The 13,664-nt window shown below is 50.2% G+C and overlaps 1 protein-coding gene across 3 annotated transcripts in view; it reads left to right on the top strand.

The window, feature by feature from the left end:
* Positions 1-13,664, top strand: part of FAM135B (family with sequence similarity 135 member B) — a 269,866-nt gene that overhangs the window by 88,783 nt on the left and 167,419 nt on the right. For all 3 annotated transcript variants that reach the window (XM_060287086.1, XM_030876275.2, XM_060287087.1), the window contains exon 2: positions 11,881-11,976. In XM_060287086.1, coding sequence (XP_060143069.1) covers positions 11,900-11,976 — 77 coding nt within the window. In that variant the 5' untranslated portion in view covers positions 11,881-11,899. The remainder of the gene's footprint in view (positions 1-11,880; positions 11,977-13,664) is intronic.

The raw sequence follows: 13,664 nt of genomic DNA, 5'->3' as shown, positions 1-13,664 counted from the left end.
ATGGAGGAGGGTTTGAGCCCCTGGAGGTGACATTTTGAGAGGCTGATCTAGAAATTAAGCACGTAAAGAATTCCATAGGGTAGTTGATTCTCCAAATATCCTCGAAGAGGGTGGTACTAGAAAGGAGCCGTGAGGAGGGAGAAATGAAGGCTTGTTGAGGAAATGACAGTTGTGCTGAGACCAGGCGGAAAACGGAGGACCGGTGCTGGGAAGTCTTCAGAGAGCGCCTTGGAGGCCACTGGGAGACCCAGGCCGAGGCTTCACGTAACCTGCAGGGCTACGTGAAGGAACAGTGAGCGGCCCGTGTGCGGGGCATCTTGAGGCCATGTGGTTTTAACCAAGGAGGTGCAAGGCCATCGGAGGGTGACGTGGCTGAGGTTACCTCCCCCGTCACGACCGTCGTTCCTGTGCTGCTGAGAAGGGACTCCGCAGGGAGGGGCCCGACCGTCAGAGAGGCAGGGACACCAGCGTGGAGGCTGGTGTCCTCCAGCTGCGAGTCGAGGGAAGCAGTGGTGGAGGGAGGGGACCAGCGGCCAGCTTCAGCGTAGAATACATACGTTTATCTTGGGGGGCAAATGGCAGGGCTTCTGAGGCCTTCCCTGAGGTTCCCTTCATACTCCCATACTTCCCCCCGCCCTGAGCTGCACACACACATGCACACACTTGTACACACGCGTGCGCCCCTTTATCCGGCAGAACACCCCATCCCTCCTGCCGCACCCAGGAACAGGCCACCACAGCCCCGCTGCAGCGCGCGCCCCGTCCCAGTAGAGGCTTTGCCTGGGTCCCTCTTGAGACTCTGAACTGCTGGCTAGAGGCCGTGACTGTACCTTTTGCTCCCTGGATGGGTTCCCTGGGCTCCACGCTGGAGGCCCGGCGCTCGGTAGGTCCACGGGGCATCTGGTCGGTATGACTAACTACGTCAATGAAGCAGTGAGGGCCGGGTAGCCACTGGGCAAACCGGCCTCCTGGATGGGAGAGGAAGAAACAGTGTTAGCTGCAGACGGCTCTCGGCCGGGGGACAGGTGGGTGTATAGGCCCAGCCCGGTTGGTGCCAGGCGTCAAGCTGAACTCGACCACGTGAGGGTGACTGTTACTGATACAGACACTCACGCCGAGAGCTGGCCCTTGGGCTGAGTGAGGCTGAGATCGTGTCCATATGGCTCATTTCTGTGTCCCTAGCTCCTAGTACAGTGCCTGGGGCATCCTGACCAGACAGGACACGTTGGTTGAACAACAGTGATTACAGACTTTCCAAAACAGGGGAGGACAGCGTGAGCCATAGAGCTTGGAAAGGTGTGACGGATAGAGGAGGTGGGCCTCCAGGGGGCTGTGAAGAGATTGGGGGTGACAAAGGCAGAGCCGGGAGAATGGACACCAAGGAGAGTGGACATCCAGGCAAAGAGGACGGTCACGGTCTTCTTTGCTAAACGCAAGGAGTCAGCTCGATTGGAACAGCATTTCTAGAAAGTGTTGGAGGGGGTTTTGACAGAAGGAAGGAACAAACCGAAAAACGTAGCTATTACCTTTCAAGAAGTTAAAAATCAGTATTTCAAAAAGAATCATACAGAGATTAGGTCACTGAGGTTGCCTTCCTTAACATTAATTTCCTCTCACCCTCCCCTCCCCCAAAGTGTTATTTTCATGACCTTTCGCATTGAATTTTAAAGATTAAATGAAATAAACGGGGAGGCCTTCAGTATCATGGGTTCCAGAAGTTTAACCTCTGTGCCTTCCCTTACCTCTTTGCTCTGATACACCCCTTTCTCATTTCTGTAAATGATTAATATGAATAAATGGGAAAATTAGAAAGTACTCAGGGTCCCATCAACCTAAACGTCAGCTAATATGAATGCTCGCTCTGGGTCCAGTTGCATTGATGTCTCATCATATCTACTCTTCTCCTCCGAGACACATGTGTTTTTTACAGCTGTTGAGGACTGAGGTCCAACCATATTAAGCCACTGGCCTTGAGGTTACAGAGAAATAGGCGTTGGATTTGGGATCCGGCGCAAAGCATGTCTGGCTTTAGCGACTCTGAGTGGAAAGTCCAAGTAACAGAATGGACTCTGGGTACCTCGGGGTTTCAGGGCTCCTGGGTCCGAGCCGAAGGCATTGTTTATACTAGAGCTGGAGAAGACGTTTGGCCTCACTGGCACCTAGATCAGTAGGTGACAGCACAGATAAGGACGTTTTCATGGTTGGGAGGAATGGGGTCACTCTTGGTGGTCATGCAAATGAATGAACTTTGCCAGTCCTGTGACTCCTCCCCCTGCCCCTTTGACGGTGGGTGCATCCAGGCCAGACTAATGCCTCCATCCCCCTCTTCCCATCCTCTCCATCCATCAGATCTCCTCTTGGATTCCTCTCCATCGTCCCGGGATGCCTTCTTGCTGGACCATGCCTGCAGGGCAGTTTTCAAGGAAAGGTTAATTATGAAAGGAACTACCTCCTTTCATTTTAAGGGAGAATATTTCTAACTATGAGTGAAAGCCTTATTGTTTCTCTCAGTTACTGTTCACTGAGTGTTGTTACTGTTCACTGAGTGTTGTCACTTTAAAAATAATCTCAATGACAGCAGCAGGTACTCTGGGTGTTTTCTGAGTGCTGGATATTGCGATATGTACTTTATATACTTCACATGTAAATGCTTCGGTTTCTCGCACTAACCCTGCTGGGAAGGTATCACGAGCCCTATTCACAGATGGTAACACCGAGGATCAGGGAAAAAGGTACCTGCACCAAACTAGGAGCTAATAAAGGACAGGGTTTGTGGCTGTGAAAGTTTGGCCCCAGCCTTTGCTACCTCCTCTGCACCTAGCTGCCTCTCTGTGTACTCTGGGGACTCAGTTTTCTCTTCTGTATAATGGGTAGTTGGGCTTCCTATGCCCCAAGGCCCCTGCAGCTGTGTGAGTCTGTGAGCCAACAGCTGAAGCCCCCATAGAAGCCTTACCTGGTGCGGTGCACCAACCCCTGCAGGTACCCCCACCCCTGGAGGCAGAGGAGCTTGCAGCATCAGCTCTGCGTAAAGTAGAGCCCAGGCAGGCTGCTTCCCCCCTTCCTTGCAGCTCCCAGGAGGCTCCAGAAAACATCATTTCACGTCATTTTCAAGTCCCTCCCTCTCTACCTTGGCTGAAAGGGTGGCTGGGAGGAGGGTGGCCTTTCGTGTGTGAGAAGGTTGACAGTGGGTGCGTCCAGATCTTGTGGGTGGTCCTCGTGGGAACACAGACGCAGGCTGAGTCATAGCCGTGCTTAGGAAGCTAATGACAGACGCCAGCAAAACCGGGTCCCAGAGCTCCACGGCTGGGGCACAAACAGATAGCGCCTCTGAAATGCCAGCCTCGACTCGTTGGGTGGGAGCCTCGCGGCTTCCTTTCACCTCCTCTCCTGTTTACACTGTGGCTTCTGGAAGGATAAATAGAGTGTCCACTGCAGTGGAGCCGCCACTGGGTACTGTATCCCTCTTGGATGCTGGGTCCTTTCTGGAATCTTCTCCAACAAGATGGACTGTGCTGCCTTGCTTTTCCTGCCCCGAGGACAAAAGGGACTCAAGCTTGCCTTAAAGCTAAGAGCCATGGAATCATTTCACCCTTAAAGTCCTAAATAGGGGCCTGGTGCCAAGTGCTCAGGGAGGCTCTATATTTGATCGGAAAGAAGAGTAATCAACTCATTCATTCATCTGCTTATCCATTTATATGTGAGCTTCTCTTGTATTTGTGTATTATTCCATTCCTCCTCTCATTTGTCCCACAGCTGTTATTGCGTGCTCTTCACTACCATGTTTTTTGCTAAACGCGGTGGCTGCCCTTCCTTTAAGCAGCTGGCGGTGTAACCTGAAAGATGGATGTGCTTCCAGAACATAGGCTGGTCAGGGCTGTTGTGGCATGTATGCGACATTCTGGGGGCTTGTGTTGGGAAGGTGGTGGCATGGCCGTTCAGGAGCGACTTCCTGGGGGAGCTGTGTTGGACATTTAAGCGTGGGGAGCTGGTCAGGTAAGGAGGACATCGGTGAGCCACCTGGTGGAGATAACGGATCACACAAAGGTAAGACGCATTCAGAGGCGGTGGAGCGCTTTGATGAGGCGGCCTGCAGAGATTCTGGTGGGCGTGGGTGACAGAGAGAAGACAGATTGGCGGGGCAGGAAGGTCCCAGAGTTTGAAGGGCCTGGTGTTTCTGCTAAGAGTTTGGGCTGCGCTGAGGTTAAACATGCATCACTGTCAGGCTGCTCCTATAGCAGAGGTGGGTCTGTCTGTGTTAAGCCTGACAGAGCATCACACTCTAAGGACCCGGATACCTGAGGTCCTTCCTGGCTTTTCTCTCAGATGGCTCTGTGACCCCGAGACAGCGCCAAAGCCACTGAGACTTTCTGTTTCCTCGGCCCCAGTATGAGGGGCTGAACCAAGTGATCCCCGAGTTTCCCGTGAGGTCTAGACTTCTGAGCTGCTGCTGAACCTCAGTCACACCCACTTCCTCCCCCATGACCATGCAGGGATCAGGGAGGCCACCCCCTGCTCCTTTTCCCCCTTGGGGCACCTTCCCTGAGCAGATGAGATCACGGATGTGACAGCTTTGACCACCAGGAATGTAAGACCACTGGACTGGAAATCGGGAGACAGGGGTTCTGAACGCACCCCTCTGCAGGAGTGGCCGGCGCTCTTCCCACTCCGGGCCTCACGCCGCTTAGCTGCACGATGAGGGGGGTAGAGGAGCCACAGCGGGGCTTGCCGGGTCTCTGCACTTTGACGTACGAGGTCGTAATACCTGGGGAAAGCTGATGGTTTCAACGTGTTCAACGAAGAAACCGCCGATGCAAAACCAGCTGACATCTTTGTCCGACACAGCTTGAGTTGGGTGGATGGCCGTCCTGCAAACAAAATGCTCTTGAAACCTCGTAATGCATGTACAGCCTTAGCAGTCACAGGTAGGGAGCACTGAGGACTCTACTCCAGGCTCGCTCCCAAAGCAGGAATCCCCTCTTCAGCTTCTGAACTCTGCATCTGAAGGTGCTCTTTCTGGCACAGGGAATCAGTGCCATTCAAGGCGGGACTGTCCATTATCTCCGGCTTGAGTTCTCTGTCATTGCATTGAAGCCTCTCCCACCTCAGTGTATGGAAGATGCTGTTACCACCTCCCCAGCTTCTGTCTTCCTCAGGACCCAGAGAGTCGGGAGCTTGACCCTGAACCCAGGAACCTTGGCCATGTCCTGAACACCCCCAAGCCCTGGGTCCTGAGAGCTGGCCCTGGACACCACCCAGGTCTTCCCCTGGTGCCTCAGTGTGCTGTCTGCCCAGCTCAGCCCAGCTTCTTCTGGCCCACCCCCCTTCCAGGGTGAACTTCTTTGGGTGTTTACGCTTGTCTTTGCTATGTGTAACCTCCTATGATTATTATTAGCTATTCTAATGTTAACATTATCCACTGCTTATTGAGCACCCAGAATGTTACTGGAACAATATCCATTAGTGTCAATCTGAAAAAAAAATCACTGCAAAATAGAAGCTACTTTTAGCTGGGAGGGAAAACCTGGTTTAACGTGACCCAGCTAGTCCCTAAAATGGTCAGCACGTGACCCACGTTTGGCAGGGTCAGAGCTGCTGCCCCTTGCATGATTCTTGCTGTCTCCCCGAGAGCTCAAGTCACCACATGCCTTTTATGTGTGCACGTGTGTGTGTGTGTGCGCGCGCACACACACTTAGGTGCCCGTTTGTGTACGTGCATTTCAGGAGGTGGGAGGAGAGATGAATTGCCACCCACTCTGGTCACATGCTTAACTTCTGGGTGAGTGTCACCAGCACTGGCAGGGAGGGGAGGCTCTGTGCTGGGAGCTGCCGGCAGCAGTGGTGCTTCCTTGCCTTTGGTCCTTTGAGGCTCTACCTGAGTTTACACGTCTGTTGCCCTTTTATGAGGTTGTGAAACCTTACGTGACTTCATGCCTGCGTTCTCAGGTGCTGCTTGAGAGGGGCCCAGCACCCCAAGGGAAGTAAGGACTCAGTGCTGCGTGGGACGCTTCTTTTGGCATTGTCTTCAGACGTGAAGAATAATAAACGCATACAGCACATTATGATTTCTACACTGAAGGAAAGGAAATACCTTTGAACGTCAGGGGGCCAAGTGGCCGGGGCTGAGTTTGCTGTGATGAGTGAGAGTCTGGCCTTCGCTCTGCCCCTGCCAGCTGGGAGACCCTGGGGAAGCCCATAGCCTGCCAGGGGTCCAGTAACGCCTACGGGGAAAGGCGTTATTTCTTTCCTTCCATGGCCAGCAAACTGTTTTTAGGCTTTCTTCCTTGTCTTAATGGTTGGTACTTATTAAACGTATATCGTCTGCCGGCTCCAAAGCAATTTCCAGTTGGGGAAACTGAGGCACAGCGAGCCTAAGGTCTTGCTTGTGGTCCTATACTATACTCTGAGGGGCTGAGGTCTCCATCTCTCAGACTGGCCAGCCTCCTGCAGGCTGCCCTGCTGGGTCATGGCCTTCACCACGGGGCGTTCTTGCCTTCTCTGTTCACCTTTGTGTCATGGTGCCTATCCTTGTGGACCACAGCTGTGACCTGGCTCTCTCCTTTCTGGTCTGTGTCCTCTGACGGCCCAGTTGTCTCTGTATCCCTGGTGCTTTGAGCAGGTCTGCGTGCTTGATCCTCTTCCTGTTGTGTTGAAGGAACGAACACCTCCAGGAGATTCTCCGCGTTTGATCCTAAGCAATCCTGCCTTGAAAGGGGGGTGTTGGCCCACATTCCAGATGTGAACACTGAGGCTCAGAGATGCTGTGTGGCTGGTCCTACGTCCCATTCAGAGGTGGGGCCCAGAGATGGGATCTAATGCAGATGGGGTGTTCTTACAGCATGGCAGAAGCTTTCCTTGTAGGTGACGCTCCCTTTCCAATGAAGAGATGCTAGGTTTCATTCCTAATGAGATTGTTTTCTTTGAACACGGAGCTGACTCTCATCGCAGTGACCAGGCAGAAAACTGGAGTTATCTACCTCTTTAGAATGGCTGTCTGAAGAAAAGTGCCCCGGAGGGGAGGGTATCCGTGAATGCCGTTACGCGTGTTCAGAGGACCATTTCTGCTGCTTCTCTCAGAGCCGAGGAAGCAGCTCCGTCTGGTAGGGTGTTCCAGGTCCCTGTGGCTCCCCCAGGAACTCTCTGGGTTGTGCTCTGGCATCCTTTCTCTGTCCTCACTTCCTGCCCTGCAGTATCAGGCGGCCCTTTCCTGAAGCTTCCCCACTTGCCGTGTTGTAATTCTAAGACTTGTAATCTTTTGAGCACAGTAACTTTGCATGCCCTTTTCATAAAGTCAATGCTGATGTCTATTAAGATCAACACGCCGTTTTTCATTTAATCTTTCAAAGGCCACACACTTTGAAGATTGATGTCTTAAAAGAAAGATTACATTTTAAAGGAAGACGTGTTTGTAAAGGGATTTGTTTCCAAGCTGTATCTAATGAGGTATCGGCGTGGTGGTATTTCTCCAAAATAGCCTTAATATTTCTAACAAATTTCCTCAGAGGCTACTGTGAATGTTCCGAAACATTTCTGAAAATGTAAGTAACTAATGAAACATTTGAGAAACATTGCAGTAAAAAGTACAAACCATGTTTCTACCTTAGTTGACACGGAGGCCAGGCCTCCAGACACCCCAGAGCCTCTAACGTAAAGGAGAGAGGGATAGTGCTTTGGGGCTGGATGGCACGAGGGGCCTTTTGAATTTCTGCCAACAGTGTTGAAGGCAGAAATAAAAATCCTAACTGCTTCCGCTGATGAGGGGTTGACGATTCGCCGGGAAACGACTGAAGCTGTTTACGTACATGGTCATCTTCAGGCCTCAGAGCCGCTGTAATGCCTGACATTCCGCCTGCGGTGCCCGTGGAGAGATGGGGCCTTGGGAGATCCTGTGGTGTAAGAACTAAAGGGGGTGGATTCAAGCTCAGCTCTGACATGGAGCGGGGAGGAAAGCTTTGTGCCCGGAGGTGGGAATGGTCCAGGCTGAGGCTGGGAAGACCCGCTCCAGGTGGGGAGAAACTACTCACTTTTCTGAGCAGAGGGAGGTTGGCATGGGTGACCTTGAACCCAGGCACGACCTCAGGAAATGCTTGTTTGACGTTGAGCACATCAGGATCACACCACATGGAACAGAAGCGTTGAAGCCACTAGAACATGGGGGGCTCTTCTGTGGTAAGCAGTGAGTGCAGAGATGCCTGGGGTGTGTGTGGGGTTGTGTGTTTTGTGGGCGGGGTGTGTTGTGTATGTGCCGTGGGCATCTTGTGTGTTTGATGGGTACTGTGTGGGTATGTCATGTGTTGTGTGTGTGTTTGTGTGTGTGTGTGTGTGTCTGGGTCTGTACCGGGTGTGTGAGTGTGATATGTATGTGTGTCGGGCGTGTTGAGTGTGAGCCGTGTGTCGTTCAGTGCGTATGTCATGTGTGTATTGTCTGTATGCTCTAACACGTGATCTCTACTGACCGTGAAAACAACTTTACGGGGCGGGTACTCCTATTATTCCCAACTGGACAGGAGGAAACAGAGGGACAGAGAGATGAACAAAGCGACGGGCCCGAAGGCACGCGGCTCGCGAGGAGCCGAGTCCACTCGGGTCTGCCTAAGTCCACGCCTCCCGTCTCTGCACCGGCGCCTATCCTTGGTGCCGTTCTGCCATGAGTGTTTGCGTCAGAATTCCCTGGAGGACTTGTGAAAGCACAGATTCCTGAGCCTCACTCCTGCAGCTTCTGATTTAGCCGGTCCTGGTGGGACCCAGGAATTTGCTCTCATAACCAAGGGAAGCTGGTGCTGCCGGCCTGGGGACCACACCTGTAAATCAGCCCTGTCGCTGTGTGCTCTGTAGTCCTCAGAAAGATCAAGGAGAGCGTTGGGACCAAAGCCAGTGATTCTTTTAAAACTTTTAATTTTATATTGGCGTATAGCCGATTAACAATGTTGTGATGGTTTCAGGCGCACAGCAGAGCGACTCAGCCATACATATACGTGTATCCTTTCTCCCCCAGACTCCCCTCCCATCCAGGCTGCCACACAACATTGAGCAGAGTTCCCTGTGCTATAAAACCCGTGGTTCTGGATTCCTGCAGATTCCTGCACCTCCTGCAAAGTGGACCTAGTACAGTTACCAGCAAAATCAATGTGGAGTGTTAGAACTGACATTTTAAATGTGAGCTCATCGTCCTCATTGAATTGGTGTTTGGCTGTAATGAATCACATGGTATTCAAAAGGAAAAGGCAGCTTCCCCACCAAGAAGCTGTGTTTGCATCTCCACGTTCCAGGATTGCATCCTATTGGTCCCTGAACAGTAGAAGGGTAGGGTGCATCTTCCCAGGAGGAAATATTCTGTACGGTATTCTCTATGTATTACGTATTTTTTTCTTCTAAACATTAATTCCACCCTCAACCCCCCCCCAAAAAAAAAAAACCACTGTCTCAGCCCTTCTGCAAGTAAGGACTGGCACCAGAAAACCAAAGCGATGGGCTCCCGGGTCAGTGTTCTTGCCTCGTGTGGCATGATGCTCCCCTGTGTGAATCAGAGTCAATACTGCCTGCCTCAGAGAGGTTTGAGGGGCGTGTGAAGTGATGAATGGAAATCCCCGAACAGTGCTTCGCCTGTGGGCGTAGGGGTGTCCTGTTCCTGCGCTCCCTTTGATCCTCCATAAGCTCCCCCCAGGAGCTGAGATCATGGGGGGTTCAGGCATTACCGGGACAGACAACCGCAAGCAAGGGTGTCAGATGTCTTTGCCAGCTCTGCAGTGTTTTAAGGATTGAGACTGAGTGGGGTGGTGAGAAAGAGGGGAGATGCAGTGGTTGCTGTTGAACGTGAAAACGAAATGAAGCCCAGAGTGGCTCTGTTTGCTGGCCCCTCCACTGGCCTTTTACTAGAAATGCCTTGAAATTGAAATTGAGTGGCGGGTTCTGACCTTGACTGGCTCCGATGCATTCGGCAGGACCGGGGAGCACCTCGACGGGTCACGCATCAGGGAAACAGGTTTTCGGTACTTTTTCTGAGTCTGGCTTTTCCAGGCTCATCGGCTTGAGATTCCATCCTGCAGAATTTATGGCGGTTGGGCCCTAGGATCTGCTGCACTTTAACGTGGTGTGTAACGTGGTGTGCGGGGTCCTGCGTCTTTAGAAATGTTGCCCCGGATGGCACCCTTGCCAGGGCTGAGATGCAGCTAAGGCCTCGTTAATCCCTTGTGCTCTTCTTGTTCTTGGGAGCTGGCCGAGCATGGCCCCATTAGCTGCAGTGAAGTTGTGCTCTGAACCCCAGCGATGGTGGTCTGGTCCTCAAGGCGTCTTGGGGGCAGAAAGAAGAGGGGCTTTGAAAGGAGACTTAGGTACCAATCACTGCTTGCCAGCTAGGAGAGACCACATTTCCTCTTACTCCCCCCGCCCCCCTCTTATTCTCTCCCCGCCCCAAGATCATGCCAGCTGCTACCTATTTAGAACCTTCTAGTTCCCCCAGAACCTGCTCAATTGCAAGGAATTGCGAGTAATTATCTCCTTTCCTCCTCCTAGGTAGCTTGTACTGTCCCATTACACGTGGTAGTAAACTGAGGCTGCTTACCCAAAGCACACACCGCTAGAATATTCTGGAGTCACAAAGGGGCTCCAGGTTAGACGCTTTCTGATCCTTTTCCTTGTCTGCCCTGGGGGGCAAGAACTTTTATCACAACATTCTTCTTGGACAGAATCAGACGACTCACATAAAACATGCAGCACCGGGCTTCCCTGGTGGCGCAGTGGTTGGGAGTCCGCCTGCTGAGGCAGGGGACACGGGTTCGTGCCCCGGTCCGGGAAGATCCCACATGCCGCGGAGCGGCTGGGCCCGTGAGCCATGAGCCGCTGGGCCTGCGCGTCCGGAGCCTGTGCTCCGCAACGGGAGAGGCCACAACAGTGAGAGGCCCACGTACCGCAAAAAAAATGCAGCACCAGGAATACACTAAATGCTCAGTAAAAGTCAGTTGCTTTTCCTTCTCCAAATCTCTGATATCTAGGTGATTTCATATCCTCAGAAAATCCATCCTGCCTTGAGTCTCCCTGTCAATTTGTTTCTCATCCTAGACTGGGAATATTTTAATTTTGTACCCTTTCATCTTTCCTATCCAACCTTCTTATTATTGGCCCAGGGTGTCCTGGCTTGGCAAATCAACAACCTGTCACGCTGGGTTCAGCATCTGCTTGGCGATAGCGCCCACTGCCTCTGCTTCCCCTGCTCGGTAGAAAACACATTTGTCCTTGCACTCCAGGCACCTTACATCTTTAGAGACTACGTTTATACTGACAATGATAGAACCATCTTCATTCATTATTATTAATCATTATTAATTGTCTCTTACATTTATGAACTTTTTGCTACATGTTGGGAACTGTGCAAAGTGCTCTATGTGGCAGATTTATTTAATCTCCCCATTGTCTATCAGAGTTATATGCCATTAGCAGTCCTCCTGTTACAGATGAGGACACTGAGGATGGGATAGGTTCCGTTGACTTGCTCAAGGTCACACAAGTAGAGAGTGGAGGAGTGGGGATTCTTGCTCTGTTGGCCATGAAGCATGTGCTCGTAGCTGGGATGCTCGTGCCTCCAGGTGCTGACAGGTAAGGAAGGGCAGGGAACTAGCCCAGCTTTAGAATTAGTGTATCTGGGTCTGAGTCCCAGTTCTTGGAGGTGTGAGCTGTGTGACATCCTGTAAGTTACTTCATCTCTCTGTGTCTGTCCTATAATAGGAACCCCTGGGTGATGGTGTCCAATGGACACGTCATGGTCCCGTTGGCCAGATACCCTTGTCCCTCTACGTCAGTGCTGTTTGAGTTCCAGTTGTAGAAGCCCAGGCTCTCTGTGTTTGGCTGATGTGATCTCAAGCTGTTCATTTCCCTCTTGTTTTTTAGGTAATGAACCGAAAAGATCATGTCTGAGGTACAAGGAACGGTGGAGTTTTCTGTAGAGCTACATACATTTTATAACGTGGATCTCTTTCAGAGAGGGTGAGTATGCTTTCGCTATTTGTATTAGTTTACACATTTGTTTTGTTTTTTCTCTGGCAGATCTTGGTGGTGAGGACAGGTCATAGGAAATTTTGGGGTTCATGAGGAAAGAATTTGTATTATTTTTCCTGCCAAGTGGAAAATCCAAACTTTTAGTGCATTTGAAAATCAGCCATAAATTGACAAAGACCAGAAAAATGCTAATTTCTCTCATCCTCCTGCACGTCTTCCTACTTGCTCTTTCCATGAAATCTGTCAGTCAGTGTTAAAGGAAAGTGAATTTATTGGAAGTGAAGCTTGCCTGGGTAGCTCTGATAAAAAAGGTGTCTGTAGGATCAATATTTCTAGGGGCCATCTCCCCAAACCACGTATCATAAAACCTGTACCCAGATCTCTCAAAAACTGAGAATTTACAATGTCTTATTTATTTATTTATGCGGTACGCCGGCCTCTCACTGCTGTGGCCTCTCCCATTGTGGAGCACAGGCTCCGGACGCGCAGGCTCAGTGGCCATGGCTCACGGGCCCAGCCGCTCCGCGGCATGTGGGATCCCCCCGGACCGGGGCATGAACCCGTGTCCCCTGCATCGGCAGGCGGACCCTCAACCACTGCGCCACCAGGGAAGCCCCACATTAAAAAAAATGTCTTTTTTAAATACACAATTAAAATATAGCTGCTCCTACTTTTTTAGGATGTACTCTGAATTTGGCATTTTACATGCATGATCTCACTAAGTCTCACACTGAGATGGAATCACCAGTTCATCCGAGCCCAACACTAAGTAGTTTGAGATATGTGAACTTACATATGGATTTGTAACCATAATTATTAATAATGTACCTCTTCTGCACTGTATATTGACCATCAGATATTGACTAAAGCTCGTATGAAATCGTCATCGTTAACAAGACATTTCAAAATGGCACACCCAGAACACAAAGAGAGCCCTGTGCAGGCGGAAGGGGAGGTTGCAAATGAATATGGAAATCATGAATTATTCGATAAGCCTGCGGTGCTCTTCTCTTCTTTCCAAGTCTATGTGGTTTGGGGAAGCATCTCGTTTAGCTGCATTTACTGCTAAAGTCTAATGTTGAATTAGTCTGAATTAAAACCAGACTATTGAATCACTGTTCTGTGTGTGTGTGTGTGTATATATATATATATATATATATATATATATATATATGTATTTTAACATGCATAATATATTATATATAATTTTAATTATTGTATATTACTGTATATATAACCAGTGTATATATATAATATATTATATATGTTATGTATATAATTTTATTACTGTGTATGTATATATTACAAAAGTTATGTGTTCCATCAATACATAAAATAACTATTTTTAAAACATGAATTATCACATTTCTCATCTTTTAAAATACCTTTTCTTGTGTTTATAATGCGTACTATATACAAGTAGAGCTGTACGTGTACATGATTTATAAATAAATATACATATATTGGGCTTGCACGCCCAAAAATGTTTTTACTGGTAAACATGCAAATCAACCGTTGGAGACCACTGGTCCCTCTAGCAGAGCAAGGGGAACTCTCACAACTTTCTTCTAGCTCTTGCTACTATTTCATGGTGTCAAGGAGTGTGGAACTCTAGGCACACACGTCGATGTGGATGAGGGCATAACTGTATGATCAAACTTGCTTGAGGGTGGGTT

The sequence above is a fragment of the Globicephala melas genome, chromosome 17 (assembly GCF_963455315.2).
Source record: "Globicephala melas chromosome 17, mGloMel1.2, whole genome shotgun sequence".
In the NCBI taxonomy this organism is placed as follows: domain Eukaryota; kingdom Metazoa; phylum Chordata; class Mammalia; order Artiodactyla; family Delphinidae; genus Globicephala; species Globicephala melas.
Note: the sequence above shows the minus strand (reverse complement) of the source record. Positions and strands in the feature narration are given on the sequence as shown.